We start from the raw sequence: 25,295 nt of genomic DNA on the forward strand, positions 1-25,295 counted from the left end.
AATTTTTTTTGGTAACAAAAACATAAATTGGGATTTGTGTTTCCGATAATAACGCAGACCAAATGGGCATGGATATTTTTAAACTCCGCCCAATGTTACAGACGGCAGTAAACGATTATATATATGCTGATAGCCTACTTCATAAACATAACCCCGGCGCTGTACAGTAATTTTCTACCCCTCCCCCCTTTCTTTCATTTTTCGAATAAATATTGTATATTAATGCAAAGAAACTTTGGTTTTCAAAAAATTAAACCTCATTTTTATTTTAATTCTTTCTTAGTCCTTTAAAGTCTGGTAAAAAATATGTATATTACAAGTTGATCAGTTGCTTAATTTGGTGACAGAATTTATTCCAGATTCTTTTTTGCTGAAAAAGTATGCCTTATAAAAGAGGGGAAGGAAAGAAAAGAAATGAAAAGAGATATATGGAAAAAAGACTGAATATTTCCGTCTCAATATTTTTTTTTTCTCTTTCGCGTGTGGTCTTGGAAAATAATAAAAAAGCCAAATGGTGGTCTCATTGAAGTTGGGGGCGGAGATTTTTTTGTATGATGGATAAAAGGAAGAATGGATGAGGGGGTGGTCAAGTACTACTCAGGGGTGGAGCGCATGATGGACCGCCCGTTGGGACTCTTTCATATACATCATGTAAGGAGTCGCTTGTTTCATCTTTTCGTGCTTCAGATTTTCTTCCTGCTCTTTTACCAGTTTTTATGCTTTTATCCGGGTCTGCTAGATTTAAGTTAGAATCTTCGACAATAAATATATTGACTTTATTTAAGGATAGATCTGGACACGCGAACGTTCTTTAAGAATTTATTTGATAAAGAAAGTTATGTCTAAAGATCGGTAGAAAGAACTTATAAAGCCAGAGAATTTGATTTTATATTTAAAAAACTTTGGAGGATATTTGACATTTGACAAAATAAGGAAAATTGTTTACAGTTAACAGCTGTACTATAGCTGTTAAGTGATGATTTTGGAAATTAGTAGGAATAAAGAATAAAAATTTTAAAAAAATCATGCACGGTTAACAGCCATACTATAGTTGTTGATAATTTTGGAAATTAGTAGGAATAAAGAATAAAAATAAAAAAAAATCATGCACAGTTAACAGCCATACTATAGTTGTTGATAATTTTGGAAATTAGTAAGAATAAAGAATAAAGATGGGGAAAATCATACACAGTTAACAACCGTACTATAGCTTTAATTGGTGATTTTAGAAATTAGTAGGAATAAAGATAACTGTGCATCATGATCTTTCGATCATGCACAGTTAATAGCTATACTATATTTGTTAATTGATGATTTTGGATATTAGTAAGAATAAAGAATAAAAATGAGGAAGCATTTTAAAAAGACGTATCTTTGATTTTTCTCATATTTTGCTGGTAAGATGAATAGGATACTTCTTTAAGAATGATAGGATACTTTTTCACTACGGATGTAATAAACTCCTCGTACTCCAAGATTTTCTGTTACTATCAAATAAAAATTGCGTAATAGTCAGAATGTTATTGTGCTTAAACCGAATTGCAGAATATTTATTTATAGAAAAACAAAAGGGTACCTACAAAAAAGAGAAAAATTACATGTTTACAAAAATGAGATAAATGCTACTTATCAGTAGTTATCATCGTTGCAAAAACATGTATAATAATCGATTTATATGTATATCAAGCATATAATTATCAAAGTATAGTTTTAACATCCTGCACTAATTTCAGGTTTTTGATACGAGTTTTAGTCGATTTCTAACAAAAAAGATGTAAGCTATTGCACTGAAACAAATAGGAAACTAAATCTACTGATGGGCCTCTTATTTCTATAGTTACTCGATTAATTCATACATTCTTTAATGGCTGGTATTAACTTTAAAATAGACAAGCTATAGTAAAATCCTTCACTAATTTCAGATTTTTGTTTTCAGCTTTGGTCAATTTCTAACAGATCGAAAATAAGCTATTGCATTGAAACAAATGGGAAACCAAATCTGCTAAATTCCCTCTTATTTCTGCAGTTACTCAATTAATTGATACATTTCTTATGCCAGATATTTACTTTAAAACAAACACGCTGTGGTAATAAGATAGATATTATATATATATATATATATATATATATATATATATATATATATATATATATATATATATATATATATATATATATATATATATATATATTCTTAGTCATTTTTTGAACATCAAGGATTTTTAATGTCACATTATTTATTTGCGATTTTAAAAAATGCATTTTCTGAAATTAATATACTTTTAACTTGTTTATCCTAAACCGTCACAAAAAAATAAGAATTTTTGCTCGTTTCCTGAAAGAAACTCAATTTACAAATACAAACATCGAGTTATGCAGACAACCAAAACACTATTGATTTCGAAAATATTAATTATTTAGATAAATGTGCCCATTATCGAAAAGAATTCCATCATAAAATAGTGATTAATAAACATGTCACCTGCTGACAACAAAGCCGCCTTTGACTCTTATGTGCTGCACATTAAGCATCCAAAAGATACCTTTCCCGGCACAGCGCAATTTTCAAACAAACCCCATGTCCCCCCTGGTCTGGTTGCTGTCGTTTGATCAACTTGCACTGTGTTTTGTTTTGATGAATGCGCTGCCGGTTGAGATAAGAAGATCAATTACCGGAGTGTGTGGTGGTACTGCTGTGCACTGTCTCAATTAGTTAATCTTGTTAAAGCGGGCCCCTGTGTTGTTTCAGTGCATTCCCTCTACTTCCGGTTACCTGGGGCGGAAGTAGGGTGATGCACATTAGGATTGGGAAATGGTGGGTTTTATTGTTGGAAGGCCTGCTGTGCAAACATTAAGGTTTGTTTAATCGGAAGGAGAGATGTTCGTTTTCTTTCATTGGGGGTTGAAGTGAAATGAGCCGAGTCGTGTGGTAATGAAGCATTGGAAAACAGAGATTTGCTAGCCATCGGGAATATGTTGACATTGATTTAGTAACTCTACCGTGGAAGTGAATTTTTCAAAAACATTTCTGAAAAAGGATCTGGCCGATGGTAACTAAACGATATAAGATTAAATGAATTAGCAACACTGACTTTACTGAATTTTGGGTGTTTTATTGATATTGTAGGGATTTCAGAGATATTTACTGAGTATACAATGCTCTGTACGAAGTTATTTTATCGCTTCTTGTATGGACTATTCCCGCATTCTTAACTCTGTTGGGTCTAAATACACACAAGTGGTGTTTTTGTATGCAAGGAATATTTAAAGTGCAATAGAGGATTTTTTTTTTTTTTTAATTGTTTGGGCTTAAAAATGATCAATGCAAATCTTTTCTTGACATGACACTTAATCTATTTAAAACCTTATGGGATTAAATGTGGAAATTCAAAATAGAAGAAACTCGCGAATCCCAGTGAGGCATGACTACCTGCAAAAGATAATGAAGGGATTTACCTATCTTTCGCCGAAACATAATGTAAAGGAAAGCAGAATAGCTCTCATCCTCAGTTCTGTGTTTTTGGTTAGTTCTCTTTTCTGTTGTATCCCAGTAGTCATACAATGCACATAAATTTTTCAAATTTATTATGAAGAAAATGGCACCTTTACAACTTCGGCATCCTATGTGGCAACACAGTCTGCACATCCTTGGGATCACCCTGAATGATTTTCAAACATAACTAATTTAGGAAAATGTATCATAACGCTATACGATTGTTGTTGTTGTTGTTTCATCTTTGTGATTAATGTGCTATTCAAAATGTTTTTACCATTTTCTGGTTATTTGTGCTGAGTACTGTTATCAACCTTTCAAATTATGAGGGAGATCCCTTTAAATGTTATACTTTCGCCAGTATTTGTATTTGCACCATCAACATCAATTTAATTACGTTTGCTTAGTGTCAATGCAAGCATTGAGGAGGGAAAGTCCAATTTCGGCATTTTTATTATCGCAAAGGCAAGAATGTGTTTCAAGGTGTGTGTTATTTACAAAGCTGTAAGTGAACGAATAATGCATTGAAAATTTACGTGAGGCGAATTTCGTATTTAAAGACAGCAATGTTCTGTTGGCCATCCACGGTAAATGTGAACCAGTTTGATTCACTATTCATAAATAATCAACTTATTATCTATTTAAATAGCAGAGATTCGACGAATTATGATTATTTGATGATTTTTTATAGTGATTAATGATAATAAGGATTATTTGATGTCACTTCGCTTCCGTAATCGTTTGATTCGGAATATGTTATAAATTATATGAGTGCCACCGCACTAGTTGAAGGAAGGCTTAAATTAGTTATACGCATTTGATTCATTTTTAAATAGATGATTGTGATAGGTGAGAAATGGTTCGTTTATTTTAATGCTGAGATATTATGATCACTTAGTTCTCAAATGAACCGCTTTCAGCTTTCCCTAAAATCATATATCTATTACCAGGAAGTTTTGCTCTGTTGGTAAAGGAATTGGAAGATCATTGTCTTTTACGAACAGCTGCCACCTTTCGGCAGCAAGCAATGAATTCATTTTAGTGGAAAGGATATATTCGCCCGCACCCGAAATCAAACAGTCATAAAGGAGTGGTCATACACCAGATTCACGATAGGCCAAATTCGAAATTTTCGCATGCTTTCTGATATATATGTTATCGTGTCTAAGCATAAAATTTTGGATCTTGGCCAATGCCATAAAAGCCACGGGTGCTTTTTTTTTTTTTTTAATTTTTTTTTTTAACTTTCAGACTCCCCTTCCGCGTACGAGAATTGTGTTGTTGTTGTTGTTACTTATGGCACTTTACAAGCCCGCTAACATCTGTCAGCGATTTAAGCCGAGTGAGCGTCTCTTGTTTTTTCAGTAGCGCCAACTGTGACCAAGAGTATGGCTTAGCTATTTCATGCGTCACATTCGCTTGCACAACCCCTTTTTACGGGGGGGGGGCACATTCACACACCTCACAGAAGAACAGCTATGCCTGAACCGGGACGCCCAGATCATAGGGAAGACGACAAGAATTGTGTACTTCATAGTATAGTAAAGAAAACCAAATATGTCTGACGGGTTTTTTCCCCCCTCCTTACTAATTGAACAATCATAATCACAAAATCACATACCAATTTTCATTTATTTAAGTCATTGCGTTTTTGAATTACCACTTCACGTGCTTACAAAAGCCCATAGTCAAGACTGCCAACTTTGGATATATTTGGTCCAAAATTTGATAAGGATTTAATATGCTAAAACTGTTTACTAAATTGCTGGTATTTAAGAGTTTGCGTTTTTAAATTACCACGTGTTTGCATGTATTTGAAAGAACAGATCCACGGATAGTAAATTTCTTCACGGATTTTCCTCAGAATTTTATGATCATACAATTAAAAGCTAAAATTGGGCACCAAATCTCATTTTTCCAGTTTATCTTTTTTAGTATCATGTTTGCTTCTTCAAAAAATTTGGACAAAACAGCTGTTTATCATTTTTTTTTTTTTTTTAACCTTTGGATGTTATTCAGAATTTGAGAGAAATCTGCAAATGTGAAGTTGAGACTACATAACAAATTTCATCCGCCTAGGTCAAGATGTTTTGAGTTCTCGTGTTCAGGGCATATAGACCGGCGTAATTCCAAAAATGTGTTTTTTAGATTCAAAGAGGTTTGAAACATGGAGAACATTTACAATCTCGAAATCGAATTTTTTTTTTTTTATAGTTACAGTGCTTTTTATATTTCGCAGGTGAGAAAGTGAAATAATAAGCCAGAAAAGCCACTAGTAAAGAAAAGAGAAAAAAAAAAGAATAAAGATTATCCCGACGTAAGAGAGTGTTTTACTTTATTACAATTGATCGAAACGAAATCCTTTCCGCTTTCCTATGTTTGCCAATGCGAAATTGGTATTGACCACCATCGATTCTTGCAACTGCTGCTTGCCTAATTAAACCATCTTGACAAGATTGATGGGGGAAATAACCTTCGATTCTTACCTGTAGCGGCGCTATTGATCTGGTCCACTCCTTCGCTACCCTGTGAAAAAATGGGGAGATTCTCCGCTTTTTTTTTTTTACCAATAGCACGTTTTCTGGAAAATAAATAAAAATTAGAAAGGTGGAGGAAAAAAATATTATCGACTTTTCCAGATGCCTGTGATGTTTTCCGTTGCTAGGCAGGTAGATGATTTGACCTTCAAGTCCTGTTACTGATGAACAGGGAGAGAGGGAGGGAGAACACACCTGCCCGCATGGTCCCGATCGATCGTTATGAAATTTTTTGGAATTGCAACTCTGTGCTTTCGAATTCTTTTGTTTGATATTGATTTTAAAAAGTTCATTTGCGAATTATTTTTCTAATCTCAGATGAAGTGCAAACAAGAATTCCGCGATATTTTTTTGATTGAAACAAGACGTATTGCATTTTTGAATTTTGTTCGCAAAAACGCAATTTAAGTGAAGCGCAAGGGGAGGGGATTCCAATTAAGTAATGATAGTGTTTGTTTACATTATCGTATTCATATATATATATATATACACTAAGATTTGGAGCGTTAGAGGTTCCAGCAATTACTTCTTTTTCTCATATATATAAGGTTTATAATTTTAAAAAATTATTGTAATATTCAAAAAATTCGATATCGATATTTTAACGAATCTTCATGTTTTACACTTCTCTAAGTTTGAAAAACACAATTGTGCCGTTATGTCTGTCTGCGAACACGTCTAACTCAAAAAAACTTTGAGCTCGACAGATAGAATTTAGTGTATTGTTTTTACATCAAAATATGTGTGGTAATTTACCGCACTGATTTCTGCCAAATTTTCAATGAAGACTTTTCATATGAAGTTTGTCTTACTGTCCAAGTACAACATAATTACGAAATGTAGGAAGCCAAATAGATGAAAATCGGTGCACGATTTTACCACTAAACGCATACATAGATCTGTGCCAAATTTTGTACAAAACCCGTTTGCCAGTTGACCGTCTGTGTAGTCGCATGCGTCTAAACGTGATTACTCAAAAACCACAATGTCTTAGAGAAATGATATTTAATATGCAATCGTATTACTAAAATTGTGATCCGTTGTCAAATTTGTCTTTCAATAAAGGCTTCTAAAATGCATACTTAGATCTTTTCTAACTATATTTCAAAGTAAAAATATTAATGTGCGGTATTCTGAAAATAAAAATCTGAGTTCACAAAATCTGGAGTTCCTGAGGAGCATATTTTTTTAAGAGGATTGTAGGGGTATTACGTCTTCGTATTAAAGAGTATGCGGGAAAAATTGTAAAATAATCAGCAACTTTTGTAAATCTTGAGTAATATAAATGAAACATGTTTAAGGCTGTATGAGAACTGTCTTTGTAATTTTAGTAAATAATGAGATAGATCAGTAGTACAGCAGGGGAAATACTGATGACTTCGGCCGCCAGTTTTAGCGAGCGTCATGGGATTCAAATATAATACATATATCTCACTTTTTTTAAGATAAAAATCATGGAAGAATTTAAAAAATGTCATGCCTTTGGCGCTGTCTTATCCTTGCCACGAAATGGTTGAACCTGTTGATAATTACACTTTTTTTTTTTTTTTTTTTTTTTTTTTTCGAATTATAGAATGATCTATTCTATGAAAGGAATTGCTGGAAGAACAAGTTCGCACAGCAAAAGCAGTTGCTTGTAGCAAATTGTATTAAAATTTTCTTTTAGGACTTCGAAGTGCATATTCATCTTTTACTGATATCACAAAACAGTTTATTCCACATTATAGTGGCGCCGATTTTATGTCTGCGCATTTATCTCTAGTGTGATTGCATCAGTTGAGATACTCTTATTTCTTGCACTTATCCTTTATTTTTCAGATCCTTTTGTTTTCATTAATTGTTTCAAATATGCTATCTAATTGATATTTGCAAAGATTTCTGAATTATTTTACAATGTCATTTAGAAATGTACGAAAAGTTGTTGCTTGTAATCGTTGTGAAGATTAACTTTTTTTAACAATATGCTTTGGCGATTAATAGGCTACTTAAAATATGATGAGGGCTATGAAGTTTTTATACCCATTTCTCATAAATTTCACTTAATTAAGTAGTAATGTTTCAGACAACTTCATTAAAAAGTATGATGAAAACATATAATGAAAGAATCAGAGAATTAGTCCAATGTATTGAAAACTAAATTTGAAACTGAAGGATGGACCAATAAAATATCTATTCAAAATACTCTATCATATTTAATGAAGGAAAAAAATCAAGTTAATAAGTTTAACTTTATATTGTAATTTGAAGTTAATTTTCTATCCGAATTCCCATTCTTAATTCATAATTGCCTATTAGTAGAAAGCATTCATGTTAAAAAAATATTGATTTTTTTTTCTGATATTCTTGTATTAAATATGCACTATGTTGCTATTAACATTGGTTGTACAAACCTCTTTATAAGTTGAGTAACTTCCCAAATAAACGAAATATGTCCTGTTTCTTGCAGGTGCCAGCTCTGATAGTGTTGACCTGCTGCCCAGTCCAGGTATTGGAGCAGAATGGACGAGGGGCTTGCCCACCGATGATGGCCACGAAAGCGATCAGATATACGAGTTCGATGGAACATCTAATGCAGTTGTTATCCCTGAATCCACCCTGAACCACAATTTGACTGACAATTTCACCGTTGCTTTCTGGATGAAGCACGAACCCTACCCTGACCACAATGACACTCACATGAAGGAACATATCATCTGTAATGCGGATGACCATAGTGAGTAATCCAATTTATGAATCTTATTAATAATAATTAATCGTCAAGAATTATAATAAAGTTAATTAACAAAGGTTAATAATTTTTTCTAGCCTGTTTAATTAAACCTGATTATTACTCAACAATAAAAATTGGCAAGACCTATTGATGGTGTATGGGAATACAAAATTGCATTTTCCTCTATTTCGTTATAATAATTTCGACTTATTTTTTGAACAAATAAGTTTAATCATTAAATTATAAACAAATTAATGTTGTTTTCATTAATAATAATAAACATAAGAGTTGGGAGAAAAGTGCATGCATATCTTGCAAAAATGCACAATCGCTAAGATGATGATTTAGTCTTGTGCAAATGTTGTATCTTAGGGAAATTAGGATTTTCAAAATAAGACAACATTATTACTGCTTAACTCAAAACTTTTGAAATTTTGGCAATATGAGCCAAAGTATTTCTGGTTTTTCTCATAAAATTCTATAACTTTGCTTTTGAGATAAAGAAATACTTTTAATTGCACTGCTGCTTTAAACAATATTACAACTGGAGAAACCTGTGGGTTATTCTTCTTTCAAATTCTCTCATTTTTTTTATAATCAATAATTATTTCCTCAAATATTTTAATTAATTCTTGAATATAAAAAATTTCATTTAAAAAAATGTGCTGATTGGTTCAGAGCTATTTGTTATTAATAATAATTAACTAAATTCCCTTTTTCTTATTTTATTTCAGAATCTGGAATTTTGAAAGGAGTAGGTTTAAAAAGTATTGTTCTAAGCCTTCAAATGTTGCTAGATATAGCCAAAAAAACTGCTAAATTCCACAAAGTTATACCAATTCAAATTCCTTATTCAAACATACCAATGTTTGAATAAAAAACCTATTGATAAGGGCTGTATGATTTTGGCAGTTGGATTGCCTACGTAACAATGAATATAATAGTTTTCATAGATACTTCTCACTGTCCACAAAATTATTTTATACAATTCGTTTTCAGAAGGTTTTTAGTCTATAATGTATATGATTATGTATTCAAAATATTGAATGTGTGGTGCTGATTTTAAGGAATAAACAGTTACGCAATCCAGATCTCCACTAACCAGTTTAACACAAATTAACAAGATATGCTTGCATTCAGAATATTCTCTAGTCTAATCTCATTTTATAATTTGAGTGGTCTGTAGTATTTGTAATTTAATTATGTAAAACTGTTATTGGCGATTTTTACTTAGTCCAAAAGTTGCAAATTTTTTTATACTATTAGTTTGTTTTCTTAAAGTTAGTAATAATGTTTTTGTTTTTTTATGATTTAAAATATTTCTTTCTATTTTTTAGAAATGAACCGCCACCACTACTCTATTTTTGTGAGGAACTGCCGATTAATCCTTTTGCTCCGAAGAGAATTCTACCAAGAACGCCCTAGTGTTTTCCGACCAGCAGAATGGCGCTGGAAGATGCCTGAAGTATGTGATAACCAATGGCATCACTATGCTGTCAGTGTCAATTTCCCTGAAGTAAGAACTTATTCTTTGAGATTCTTCCATAGTTTTTTTTTTTTTTCTAAGTTAACATATGATATTTATTTAGATAAATTGAGCATTAGATTATTTTGATCTTTTAACATAATAGATCAGTTAACTATAAAAGAATCTTTTAACTAATGTTTTTTATTCATTTTTACATAAATTAAAAATATCAAATTAAATATCACTAATTTAATTTTTCAAAGTTCAGGATTAATCTTTTTGATTGCTTATTATTAACAAGCAATTAATCATATTAACTGCAGCTTATACAGAATTTTTTTTAAAATCATTCTAAATGGAATTGTTGAGTACTTGCCAAGTGGATTAAAAATAAAGCAGTTGAATGTAATCTGATTTATAATCAAATGCACAAGTCATTTTGAAAAATGGCTTGAATGGTTTAGTGATTATTTGAGTATTTTGGTACTGAAAATAAATTAATTTTGATATTTCAATTTCTTTAATCTAAAATCTTGTTTTTTTTATTATTATGTTTATTATTTATTTCAAAAATAAATCTAATTAAATAGTGTAAGGAAAATTAGACTTCTTGAATTTTTTTCAGTCACATGTATGTCTGTGTGTTTACAAGTTTTTGAAGACTTATTAGTAGATCACCTGATTCTTCCCCAGCACACACACACATATATTTTATTTAATGTCATTGAATATTCCTATTTTTTATCCCATATTTTTGCTCTAAAATGAAGTTATTTCTTTGTAAATGTCTGTAATTTATCATTATTTATTAACAATTCTCTTAATTTTTTTCATTCATTGCTGTTTCAGTTTTCTATGAATCTGCTTCATTCATTTATTATACTTAAACATGTTTGATGTCTTTTATTATTCACTTATTTAATTATTCACTATTATATTCTATTTTTATTTCATCATTGTGGTAATTGTACATTTAGAATTTTATGATACTAAGAAATGAAATTTTTTCTCTTAGGCTAATCTCTACGTAGATGGACAGCTCTTCAAAATCCAGACAAATAATCCTGACATTGTTGATGATTGGCCTTTACATCCAGCAAAAGATATCAATACTACCTTTGTTGTGGGTGCCTGTTGGCAAGGTAAAGAGATAATTCAAAGTTCTTTTTTTTTTTTTTTTTTTCCTTCACCTGGGAACAGCTAATTTATTCTTTAGCCATACTTTTTTTAAACTTATACACAATGGAAATGGGGAAAAAATCTGATTAAATGGTCTACACAATATAAGCAATAATTAAGCAATAGGAGTTACAATTACAGGGTTTATATATATTGCAAATTAAAGAACAAAAATCTGAATTAAATCATATGTTCATAAATGTTTGATTACATTAAATATTTTTTTAAAAATTTGGAACTAAACTACTGTCAAAAAGTTGATTTATAAATAATTCCTATTTAATATTCAATAATTTGTCTTAAAAGTATAAATTTTACTCTTTGGTGCTCAAATACATGGATCTTAAATAAATATTTGTGGAATAACATAATTTTATCCTTCTGATATCATCAATTCAGTATTTAACCTTTGTCAAGATGCTGAGCAGGCATCTAAAAGAATGGCCAAAGCTTTGTAATTTCATGTGAAATCGCTGGCTTTTTCTCTTACCAATTTTAACATATTTTTGCAGTATATCAAAATCCTTTTTTTTTTTAATTATTTTTTCCAAATTATCTGCTAAAATGTGTTTTACCTTCATGATCTGCAGGCTTAATGAAGATTTTTTTTATTGAATTATTAAGGGGGATTAATAATACTTCTAAAACTAACATTTTTTTTTTTTTTTCCCAGGAAAAGATGAAAAGATGGCCTTTAATTTCCATGGTTTCCTTGCTGGTTTATCAGTACTGAGGGGTCGCACTGAGAGTGCTGAAGTTTTGGCCTGCTTACATCGCTGCAAAGAAGGTTTGGAAGTGCCACCTGCAGATCTGTTAGAGCCCGGAATGGTTAGTTTCTGTTTTAAATTTTTGAAATAGTGTACTGAATCTTATAGGTGCAATGTCATGAGTTGGAGATTTAGTTATTAAACATTGCAATATGCAATTGCAAACATCATAAGGTGAGTTATTAAACATTATAACTCACATGTGGAGATGGTAAGAGAAAAGTAAAAAAACATTTCAAACATTTAACATTATATATATAGTAAAACTTGATTAATGACTAAAAATAGAACTATGTTTTATTCTAATATTTATATCACAAAAAATAATTTTTCTGTTATTTTAAATTAATATTTGCTGCATTGATCAATCACTCTTCATTTCTTTCTTTCTTTTTTAAGTTTTAAAATTTCTACTTATTTCAAATATGTTGAAGTAATTTTTATCATTTTTTGAAAATCTTTACATTTACTGTTTTTTAAATTGTTTATTTTTTGGTTGACTTGAATCATAGAAGTTATCTATTCACTTTTATTTAATAATATGTTAAAAATCTTATTTTAGGAGCTTTTGACCAATTCAGATCTAAGTGAAGTCACGGTAGAAGGCAACAGCAAAACCAATTTGGAAGATTTAATATCTCGTGTTGGATATGTAAACTCCCGAGAATTTCCTACTCCTGGTCGAAGAAGTGTTCAGCTCAGCACGACAGTCACGTAAGCATATTTTCAAGTTCTGACTTTGAATCAAATTATTTTTTTTATAACACAAGTGCTTTCGATGTTAAGCTTTTCCACTCTTTTTATGAATATTATTATTTACATCTTCAGAATTTTTTGCAATTTTCAAAGAAAAGTTGGGGAGGGATTAAAAATATTACAAAACATTTACATTCAGTCAATATTGCACTTATACATTAAATAACTTATGTTTTGAAATGTATTTTTCCCTATTATATATTAATAAGTAATGTTTTCTTATTGATTTGAATATATTTTATGCCAGATCATTTGATTTTTAATAACATTTTAATTTTTTATTACACTTAAATTCAATAGTTAAGAAAAATATTGATTTTACTTTATTAATAAAATTATGTCTACAGTAGACATTCATTTAGTTGTTATATTTTTACATTTTTATTGAGTAAATTCATAGGAATTATCTCAATATAAATCATATTAGATTGATTATTTGTTGCATACTTCAAAATATGCATTAAGTATTTCAAATGTAATTACTACCGATCCCATAAATGACTATTTATTGGCATTTGTTAAAGCATTATCATAAAAAAAAAATAGATGGTTCCGTATTGTTCCATTCCATGTTTTAAAATCACAAATGAACAACGTTTCTTCCTTCTTGCATAACCATCCAGATGTGCTAAAGGAAAAACTGTGAAAGTACCACCAGTGGAAGCTTACATCATGGTCCTTCAACCTGAACTGCCAAGTATTACTATCAATGGTACACCCAATCTTGCCCGTGAGTATGAAGCATTCAAGCAAGGTATCCAGCTGTTTGCCTCTGTCTCTGTCTTGGTCAGTCAAGATGAGGAGATGCATGAAGGCCTCAACTCTCTCGACCATAAGCTGGATTCTTGTAGTGTGCAAGTTTATCCTCCTCTCAACCCAGATCATGAGTACTTTAAGCTACCCATTAGCCTAATGACTCATTTGGGAATCCACCACAAAGAGAATAAGGATGGATTGGTCATCTTTGGTTAGTTGAATTATATCACTTTATCTTTAGAATATGCATTAAGGATAATCCATCATGCTTTGTTATAGATAGCATATCAAGAATAGAATATACTCATTTAATCCAGCAGTGCAACTGAAATATATCTTTATGTAGTTATTTTATTTCTACCCTTGTAATCTTTTTATATTTCAGTTTAAATATAATTTAATTCAAATATAATTTTTTTTCACTGTCATTTGTTTCTGAATATATCTATTAGGAATGAATGAATTATAATTAATTTATATTTACCACTTTTTATCTAAAATCATAATATATTTCTATGATATACTCATCCATAAAATAATTTTTAATTCATTAAATTTAAATTGAATTTTGTTGAATGTTTCAGTTAATGTAAAACTGAAATATTCTGACCAAATATGCTAATGTACTTTGTTCGCACTAACATATAAAATTATTTTAATTCTGAAATGCAATTTATCAATATTATTTCATTTGTTTTCAAGAAATTATGTATAATTTTTGTAAAATTTCTTTAAATATACTTTTATTTATAAATAACTAATGCTCCTAAATGCTTAGAAACTTCATTGACGTTGAATTTTTAAAAATATGTTTTTCTGTGATAGCAGCTTACAAAATTTCATTAACTATTATTTTATTCTATTGCTACTATTTTCCTATGGTATGTAATAATTAATATTTCTCAATATTTACAAAATCTATCTTTTTTTAATTATATGAATTGATATTAATAGTACTCTCTTTTCATTTTTATGTTATTTCTTTTGCTTGTTTTATGAAACATCTTTTTTTATTATTATTATTTTGCAATGATTAAATCTTTCAATTGATGTATATAGGAGCAGATACTATTCACAACTATGACCTCATCCTGAGACAAATAGTATACTATAATAGAAAACCTGCTTACTACCTTAACCGTGCCTTCAAGTTGGTTTGCTCTGAGCTGAATGGTCGATTCGTCAGCAACGAGTATATTCAAACTGTGAGTATAGATATCATTTATTTATTGTGTAAAACTTTTTTTTTTTTGTTATGTCTTCATTGGAACTGGTTGATGTATGATTTTTTTTAATTTATAGATTTCTGTAGATACTGTCTAGTAAAATTTTATTTCAGCTAGCATATTAATAAGAATTTTAAGATATTCATAATCCAAAATTTTGCATCTTTATTATTGGTTATTTGGACTCTCAACAAAGTTTTCTTTTGGCTCCAAAAAATGAGCTTTATTACTTTGTTAACGGTATTAATTAAAAAACAAAAATATACATAATTTTATTATTTGATATTTTAAATGTTCTGATTTGTCATATATTTATACAGTCATTTTTAATTTAATCATATAGCTTTATACTTGCTTTTTGATCTTGAAAGTAAAAAAGTAAAAGATGTATTTTAGTTTGAAGAAAAATTATGAAAAGAAAGTTGCCAAGAGTTATTTATAAATTCACATACATATATATAATATAAATAATATGTAATGACATATCTAAATATGATTAAAATCTTAATTAATTTCCAAATTTACATAATTTAGCCCATATTAACTTCATTCTAAAATGGTCTCTTATTTCATGGTCCAATTGACACATTTTTATTTAATTAATTTAACACATGCTCTATAAAACTACTCGCTTCAGCATTTTCCCATGCCCCAAGTAAAGGGATAAAAATCTCCAATGTGTGTAACATTCTTTTAAAGATATTTAAATTTCCTTTTCCTCAGACTACATGTGTCAAAGGAATCTCATAGTAAAACCAGTGAAGGGAAAATTTTTGGTCTCTGGTGTTGTGATGTAGACTCCTGCATCTTATCACTTCTTACTTGTTTGCAAATTATACCTCCCATGGTGAAATAAAGCAAAGTTTAAAAATTTCAAAGGATTCTTCTTTTCAGCCATGCAACTGCTAAAATATGTTTTATGTGTGTGTATATATATAATATACAAGGTGGTTATAATTAACGCTCCACTTTGAAATACTCATAAAAGAAAACTACTGGACCAAATGTTATCAAACTTGGTAATAGTTTAAAGAAGGTCATTTTTATTTCTTTTCCAGCAAAAAAAAAAAAAAAAAGGGTTCAGACACTCACCAGCAGGGAGAAATGGCGCTGTATGCAATATTGTTTAAAAAAAATAGAACATGAAGACATTGGTTTAAAATTTTGTTTAATCGTTTCTGAAACATGTTACAAAGCTTGTACATGTTCAGAAACGTTCCTTGTTTAATGTGGCATCCACACTGAACAAAGAACATATCCATTTTCTGACAGTAATTTAAATCATATTATTGCATTCTCACCAGTAGCTCTTAGCGTATCAGAAGGAGTGTTACACACATGTTGGTGTATCACATCTTTCAGTTCCTCCAAATAGTTTAGATTATCACCATAAACAGTGGTTTTGCTTCTGCACGTTTCAGAAATGATTAAACATATTTTAAACTGGTGTCTTCATGTCCTGTTTTGTTTAAAATATTGTATACAGCGCCATCTCACCCTGGTGCTGAGTTTTTGAACCTTTTTTTAGCAGAAAAGAAATTTCAATGACCTCCTTTAAATTATTATTAAGTTTGATAACATTTGGTCCAGTAGTTTTCCTTAGGACCATTTCAAAATGGATAACCAACCTGTATATCACACACACACAGCAATGGATGGAGGATTATCTTAATAGGATTTTGAATGATATTGAATATCATATTCCAACTAATGATCCTATTCTTGACTAGGTTTATAGAATAAATTAAACAATTGCCTAAAGTTTGCTTTTTCAATAATACAAATAGTGTACATAACAATAATTATAGTAATTATAGTAGTAAAATCGAGACATTGAATATAACTATTCCTAACTGAGAATTTTGTGAGTTTTTTATTGTTATTGACTATTCTGATTGCTTATTTACTATGACTTTTGCATAATAAATATGATCATTTTTAAATTAAGTAATAATCTTTGAGATTTTTTTCATATTCAAATAAGTTATGTCAAAATATTAGTTTAGAATTAGTATTTCATTAGCCATTTAGCTCTTGCTATTCTCAAAAGGTTTGCCTTGCATTCCTGCAATTATCAATCAATCAATGATTTGTGATTTCTTTTATTTCATTGTTATGTGCAGTGGACATCAGCAGATGTACGGAGATCCATCAGCAATTTTATGCTTTGATATATTTTTAATTACCCTCCCCCTTTTTTTTTGTATTCGGCCTTGAGACATTGATAGTACCCTTAGTTAAGAATTAGATATTCTAAACATAAAATCTAATTCAGTTTATTCATTTGTTGAAAATAATTTGGACTTTGTCAAAGATTTTTAACATTGAATTATGGTTTTTTCATCTAGTTGACTGTCATTCACCCAAGAGCAGAACCGGGTCACGAGGCAGAACCCAAACCAGCCCTTGAACCCGTAAACCACGCCCAAGTGCATGACCATAAGGTGGAATTCAAAGAGGCAAAAGTACGTGCTGCTGAATTTATGGATAATGAATTGGGAGGAGGCACTGAGGCCATTGCAAAAACATCAGCTAGTGAGTTTTGCTTATCTGTACATAATATACTTTTGTCTACTTTATTACATATCAATGGACAATCTCATAATTAAGTCGTCATAGGTTTAATATCAAAATTAATGGATATGAGAAATAATACTGAAAAAAATATCATTAAACTTAGATTAGTAGCAACAAAATGTAAGAACTTTTTTTGACTGATTATTACTATTACTGTCATCATTATTGTTTTTTACTTATTATTACTGTTTGTTTGACTGTATAATATTTATTTTACTAATGTTGCATTATTAACTGTATTATTTTTATCATTTCTTCTTAAACATCAGCTTAAGTGATTGATTAAGCAAATAAAAATTTAGCTATTTATTATAATGAAATGTTATGGGCTAAGTTTGCTCTCCTCCTTCCTAAAGATATAAAATTACATTTAAAAGTGAGGAATGTAATTAAAAATATATATATTAGCTGGCTTTCCTCCAAGTTACTTCTTTCAGCAGATTTTAAGTTGCATAAATCTACCGATTATGCAATTCATAATTATTTACCAAGATGCCTTCTCTTCCCCTGACTTCATATATGCTTTTTATTGAAGTTGAATGCAACAAATATATATATTTTTTTAACTGAATTAAAAGTTAATCTAAAGCAAAATTCCTTCTAAAAATATTTTGAGAACATCAGAATAACATTCTTCCCACTGTTGCAGATTTTAAAAAAAATAATAATAATAATTGTGTAACTTATTTTGTTATTTTAATAACATATGAATAATACAGAAAAGAAAATCAATTACTGTTTTTCATATTTTATGAAATTAAGTAAATAAATTTCAAAGGTAGAAATCTTGTTTTTGTTATGTAACATTTTATATTTCTTGTTGCATGGAAATGCAATCACAAAATTGAAATTCTCGATGTGTAATTTTTAAAAGTTTGAAAGGCCAATTTAAATTTAAAATTTTATGATATTTTATCTATTATTTTTGATTATTTGATTCTGATAGTCAAAAATTTATTGCTAAAATAAAATTGGTCTTAGATCAAAGTTGAAATAAATTAATATCTCATCCTCTGAACATATAAATGTTTCAATTTCTTTATGCAATTATTTAACAAGTTTTTAATTAAATTTTTAATATTGATCATTCCATCAGATACAAAATACATTAAAGTATAAACTTCCTTAAAATCATCAATGTGCTGGATACAATTTAAAATTCTTAATTAAAATAAAATGCTATTTAAAAATCTTTATAATTAATATATACTTCTTTTTTGTAGGTCATGCTGTCGCTATCATTATTGTTGTATGTGTTGGCTTCTTAGTGTTCATGATTGTTCTCGGGGTGATCAGAATTCGTGCAGCTCATCATAGGTCACGAGAGACTCGTGATGAGGACCAAGAGATGGCCTGGGATGACTCCTCTCTTACGATCATAGTCAACCCAATGGATGTAAGTTCTTACCTCCCTTAGAATTTCGATTATTTTAACCATCTTATTTTATATTTAGACTTGTAAAGGAATAAAATTGTAAGCTTAAATGATTGTGCTCATATCTTTAAAGAGCGGGATAAGTAACTAGAAAACCAGCTGTTGGTATTTTATACTGTTATAAATATGTAATTTATATGCTTTTTTTTTCCTGTTGTTTTCAATGACATTTAAACTAATTTTGAAGTTTAAAGTAATTTTAATTTTTTTCTATTATATTGAAAAAAAAGAACAATTGAAATTTTTTATATCAAAAACTCAATAGAGAAGGAGATTTATAGTTGCATATGATATATTAGTATTATTCTTTATTATTGTTATATTTATGAATATAACCACTAAATCTTTTTTTAAAAATAAAAAAATTAATTAAAATTTAAAAATAATTTTCCTTTTAATCTTTACTCAAAATATGAAAAAGTAATTACATTATTCCTTAGTTTAAATAAAAATATATAAAAAAATATAAAAATGGATTGCAATCATTTGAATATGTATTGTGGGGGGGGACTTTAAATAATTGATAACTTTCACGTATTGTCTTGCAGTTGAATTTTTTTTAAGGAAAGTAAATAACAAATGGAGCATGTTTATGAAATTTAAGATAAATAAATAGAAAAGTTTGTGTATTAAAAAGAATTACATAAATATATTAATGTGCTGGCTACCCACTCATGCTTATGATTTACATTTTTCAACTTATTAGATGGTCCTTACTCAAAAATAATTAAAATATAATTATATAATTATACTCTGTTTCACCCTAACTTGGCAGTAGTGAATATTCTACGCATGCCGAATCGCAGTCGTTGTCAAGGGAACTGGGTTACTTTAAAATACAAAGTTACAAGAAATGTAGATCGCTAGGCGAAATTTTATCGCCCAAATTTTTCGCCAAATAATAAATATTTATTAACTTTATTAGATTGTCATTTTAAATCAGAATTATTCTTACCTTATTTTCATTATTTTGTTCAATATTATTGGTACATAACTTTACTGATTTATTAAAATAATTTCATTTTAAGTTTATACTTATTTATACGCGATTGAATGACTATTAAAATCCCACATAATTGAAAGCAATGCATAAGTGAGAGTGGCTAAAGTTTTTATTTCTTGACTGAATATTCAATATCAAGAAGTTGATTTTTCAGAGATTGAAGTTTAGAACTGTTAAACAAAATATAATAATGGTTTTGAGTAATAAGCCTTGCATTAATAACAATGTATGACATTATTTGCGATGAAACAATATGCAGTGCTTAATAAAAAGTAACGTTAAACTGAGATTTTTTTCAAATGTTTTACGGTTTTCTCAATAAAGTCTAAAAATTAACAAAAGGAAGAAATTTTTAAAAATTTAAATTTTCGAATTAATACAATAATTAACGTATTTATATTAATAATAAATAATTTTGCATATTATATATATATATATATATATATATATATATATATATATATATATATATATTCATGAAAATCAAATTTAAAAATCAAACATTATTAATTTAATCCAGAAAATCAAGTATTTACAAATATATAAATACGCTAAATATTCAGAATATCGTAAATTATTGTATTATAAAAATCGTAAAATATTAAAATTCGAAGTAATTGAGAATATCAAGAGAAATAAATTATTTTATGGGGAAAAAAACATACTTACTAAAGTTATTCAGAACATTTAAAAAATATATTAATTATAATATACATTATAAATGAGACATCAAAAATCATCAGCACTCATTAGTTCTGCCTCACTGTCACTTGAATCACTGTTCATGGAAATTATTAAATTTTGGTTTTCGCATACTTCCTCTACAAGTCCGTCAATTTCCCACATTTCTTTCTCTTTTGTTGTTACATGGTTAATGCATTTTTTCCAATTGTCAATTGTTACTTTTTGTATTGCTTGGATTACGAGCTCCTTTACATCATTAAGCTTAAAAGTTTTATTTTCGCGTGCAACATGTCCTTTAATTTGACTCCAAATCATCTCGATAGGATTTAACTCGCTGTGGTAAGGTGGCAATCTGAAAATTGTATGTCCATATTTTTCTGCAATAGTTTCTACTCGATATATATCATAAAAATGTTTCACTTCAGAAACTTTCTGCAAAAGTTCGATTTTAATCATGTCTTTATCCCATGAAATATGCTTTTGGGATAACCATTCTTGAATAGACTTTTTAGTCCAAGAAGTTGTAGGAATTTTCTCCATTTTTACAGAATGATAAGAAGCATTGTCCATTACGATTACGCTGTTTTTCTTCAGTTTAGGAAGAACACTTTCTAGCCATTTTTCAAAATGATCACCATTCATCTCGTCATGATAGTCACCAGTTGTTTTCCCAATAAAAATCTCAGCTGCATCACGGACGAAACCTTCTTCGCTTCCAATATGTGTAATAATGAGTCTTCTTCCTTTTCCTTTTGGTGCCGACAAACCTACTGTTAAATTTGAAGAGGAGGCTTCATAGCTACTTTTAATTTTAGTATCTTGCCATACTCGACTCTGAGAATGGCCTTCATTTACCCATGTCTCATCAAGATAATAAATGGGCGTGTTTTGTTTCTTATAATGAGCAATTTTTCTCAAATAATTCCTCCGCCACAAAATAATATCTTGTCTCTCTAGGAGTAACGCTTGTGTTTTTTTCTTTTTTCAAAAGAAAATCCCAAGTCTTTCAATATTCTGTAAAGCGTTGTTCTGCTGATGTTTTTCGAAAAGATATCTCTATCATCGTTCACAACTTTTAACACTTTATCTAATGTTGGGATCTCATTTCTACGAAAAAATGCATGAATTTTTCGTCGAATGCAGGATAAGGTAAAGTCATCATATTTTATAAGTCTTGATTGTTTACCTTCTAAGCCTGGTCGCTTCTTTCCAGGGGTACTTAAAGGACTGGATGCCTTTTTTTCTTTTTTCAAACGGAAAACTGTTCTTTGTGAAACGCCCGTAAGATGCGAAACTTTGTCAACGATTTGATTGATAGAGTCTTGAGGGTTTTCTTCTCGGAGTCGAGAATAAACATTTAATATGTTTCTACGTGCTGCACTTTTTATTGGTTTCCCTCGTCTTGAAGGTGTATAGAGAGTAGTCGGGGATAACACTTTTTCAGACATTTTAGAAATGACGACTTGAATAAATATCAACAATCGAAAATGAATGTGATTAACAAGATCAAAAAATATCAGTTAATTAAAAAGCGAGAGCAAAAAATGTACGTGTGATGATAATAACGGTGAGAACTAAATGGATAGCTGGCGAGGGCGTACAAGAGAACCGCGCCAAATATTTGACCTTGGAGACCGGTTCTACAAAGTGGAATTCATTATGTCAATCTTTTGGTTTTATTCGTTCGCTTTATTTACAAAATATTTAACAGATAAGCACTTCTAACTTGAGAATAATTTTAAATACATGCTGATAAAAAAAACGATATCTGTAATTTATGATATAATTTGATAAATTTCAGCGCATTTTAGTTGTTTTAAAGTCAAAATGGATGGGGAACTCTTTCCCAGCGCGGAGCGTCACATTTTCTACCTTTTACAATACTGCCAAGTTGGGGTGAAACAGAGTATAGATAGAATATTTAAATCGCAGATATGAATCATGGTAACTAACATTTTAAATGCTTATACTATGTTTACAAACATGTTAAAATACAATTAGTAGTTTATAGTTAATCCTTTGTATAAGTTATTGTGGCCTTCCTACATTTGTCTTCTTTTCTTTTTTTTTTTATGAAAATATTTTAACAATACCTTTTACCATAATATTGAACGTATGTTTGAATTTTTTTTTTCCCTCGCAGCAAATTGAGCAAGAGCAAGCTGCTCGTCCCCTCAATGAGGAAGAGGACAGCGACAGCTCTGATGATGGTAGCAGTTACCGTGATGATGGTGAGTCCTCTGAGGAAGAGGAGGATGCAGGAACTGCAGGCAAAGCAAAGACCAAGGAGTTGGAATGGGACGACTCAACTCTCAACTTTTGAGCAGCGTCTGAAATTCCCTTCGACGTATCCACATACATGCATTCCGGAGATAGCTGTTTGGCACGCACCTGAAAAGGGAAAAAAGCACTCTGAAGAATTAAATACAAAAATTAATTCAAAAAAATAATAAAAGGACACCAGCTACTTTAGAAATTTGTATGCGGATATCGTTACACGAACATTCACAGCGGATTAGTTTTCACTGAGCAATCCGTTGTTCTTCTTTTTTCTGTAAATTATCTAGTGCAGTTTTCCTTGCGATATGATTTCTCATTGAATGAAGGGATCATCTTTATTAGGGCATCAATTTATATTCTTATCAGTGTCATATTTAGTGCCATACGAGTGGTAAATTTGAGTTCCTGCAGATAATTCCCTCTTAAGATTATAAACGCGTAGCTCCAGTTCTTTGTTTTTTTTCATAAAGCCTTCCTTGTTTCTATCATTTTTCTATTTCTATGCTTCGTAAATGCTAACTTGGATATATCGAACCTTGCCTGAGAATATGATTGCACAAATGCCTAACCTTTACGGTGTGGAGAACCGTTCACAACCTTGTTGTCAGCACAAATTGTCAATGAGCACATTGTAACTACCAGATTTTTTTAGCCTATTTTTTTGCGCCATTGGATTTAATATCCCTCCATTTCTTTTCACCTCAATCCTAGCTGCTAGGAATTTATTATTACTGAAAATGGTAGTTGTTTGCACAAGATTGCAGCATGGTGATGTGTGCATCTTGCCATGGTTCAGGGTTTGTGTTTACACTGATAATTATTGATTCAAAATTTTTATTACATTATCATTAAAAAATATTCCAGTTATTTTAATTTCATTGAAAATTCTTATTAAAACTAGATAGATGTTTAATATGATTGCACTTATCCATCAAATGTATAATAAATGTTCAAAAAAATCCATTTTATATGTTTGTTATTTTATGACTATTGCATTTTCAAAATATGCTTTAGATATCTGATGAGCATTCAGCACATTCATTGGACCTATTGCATACCTCTTGAATGTATTTCATTCATTTATTTATACTTAAAAGGCCCAATGCATTTAGTAAGGTGGACCAGTTTTGTAACATATTTCGTAAAGGCAAACCCTGACCTATGTATAAATTATTTTTTTCATCCAGGCAGTAAAGGTTAACGTTTGGCAGACCCTCAATACTATAAATATCTCCCCTTCTTGCACATCATTTATAGATCATGATAAATCGGAAAACACATATCGGAATTTTGAAACATTTTTTCCTTTTGTCTGTATCTAACATATATGTGTCGTATCTCTAAAGCATGCTTGTTGTAGTCACCTAAAACTGTCTTAGGACTTAGCGAGAGACTTATTTGTGATGTCTATTACTGGCTGGGTGTATAAGTGTACTTATTTTAGCAGTCGGAACATTTGTACAGTTTGTGCCGTTACGGCTTTTCTCTTATTTTTTGTGAATATTTCAATAATACTGCTGTTTGGAGTTGTAAAAAAAGTAATAATGATGATTATAAAATAATAATAATAATAATACCAAGCAAGCTAAAGCTGTGTTCCTGCCGGGCATTCTGCAGTGGTCGCCTGCGAATTTTCAGAGTCTATTTAGAAATTAATTATTTTGATTCCTTGTGCCATAGGGTTATTTTAGAGATTGTTGGCAGATGCTGACAAGTATAATAGTCTAATGGCAACCACTATAGACTGCCCCAGGAAACCGAAAAAAAAAAAAAGAAATTTTGACTATGCATCTGCCCAGCAATCGCTGTTCTATGAGTTGTTAGATTTACAGTTACTAATATTTTGTGTGTGTATATCTGTTTTGTTATATACAAATCGGTACATTCCATATGTTTTCTCTTTGTAGAATAAATGAATAAAATAAAGTTGTTGAATTATGTGTTAAGTAATGAATGGTGGTGGGAGATTAAAGATATAATTAACAGCTTTTATTAATCAAGTGATATTTTATTATGTACGATGCAACATTTGCATTTCATGTTTATTGTGAACAAGTTGTTGCTCATCATGCTTTAAAGCCAGACTGGTTTTATGTGCATTTTCTCTTGTAACGTTGATTCAAATTCTTTTTATTTATCATTATCGATTGGTTATTTTTATGTTACAGTATTTTTAGTTTCTTTTTAAAAAAGAAAAGTAACTTGTGGATGCCTGAAAAAATAAAGGAAATAAAAATTAGATATCTATAAACCTTTAATAGAATGCTATAAGGCCTCGGCCATTTTGGAGTGTGAAGTAATGTGTTCATATTATAGGCAGCATAATGCATAGCAATGAGATTCTTCATGGAAGACATTTCTTTTATTTACTTTTAATTACATTTAAATGATTTAGCAAGTGGTTTTAATTGAGTATCATCAGTT

The 25,295-nt window shown here is 29.9% G+C and overlaps 1 protein-coding gene across 1 annotated transcript in view; it reads left to right on the plus strand.

Moving 5' to 3' along the window:
* The window catches only part of LOC129987972 (calsyntenin-1-like), a 240,061-nt gene extending 215,278 nt beyond the window's left edge, over positions 1–24,783 (plus strand). Inside the window, exons 7-16 of the mRNA XM_056096022.1 lie at positions 8,477–8,743; positions 10,078–10,256; positions 11,224–11,350; positions 12,061–12,215; positions 12,717–12,868; positions 13,534–13,877; positions 14,726–14,871; positions 17,241–17,427; positions 18,693–18,865; positions 22,735–24,783. Of these exons, the coding sequence (XP_055951997.1) occupies positions 8,477–8,743; positions 10,078–10,256; positions 11,224–11,350; positions 12,061–12,215; positions 12,717–12,868; positions 13,534–13,877; positions 14,726–14,871; positions 17,241–17,427; positions 18,693–18,865; positions 22,735–22,914 (1,910 nt within the window). The 3' untranslated portion in view covers positions 22,915–24,783. The remainder of the gene's footprint in view (positions 1–8,476; positions 8,744–10,077; positions 10,257–11,223; positions 11,351–12,060; positions 12,216–12,716; positions 12,869–13,533; positions 13,878–14,725; positions 14,872–17,240; positions 17,428–18,692; positions 18,866–22,734) is intronic.
* The last annotated feature ends 512 nt before the right edge of the window (positions 24,784–25,295 follow it).

The sequence above is a fragment of the Argiope bruennichi genome, chromosome 10 (genome assembly GCF_947563725.1).
Source record: "Argiope bruennichi chromosome 10, qqArgBrue1.1, whole genome shotgun sequence".
Classification (NCBI taxonomy): Eukaryota; Metazoa; Arthropoda; class Arachnida; order Araneae; family Araneidae; genus Argiope; species Argiope bruennichi.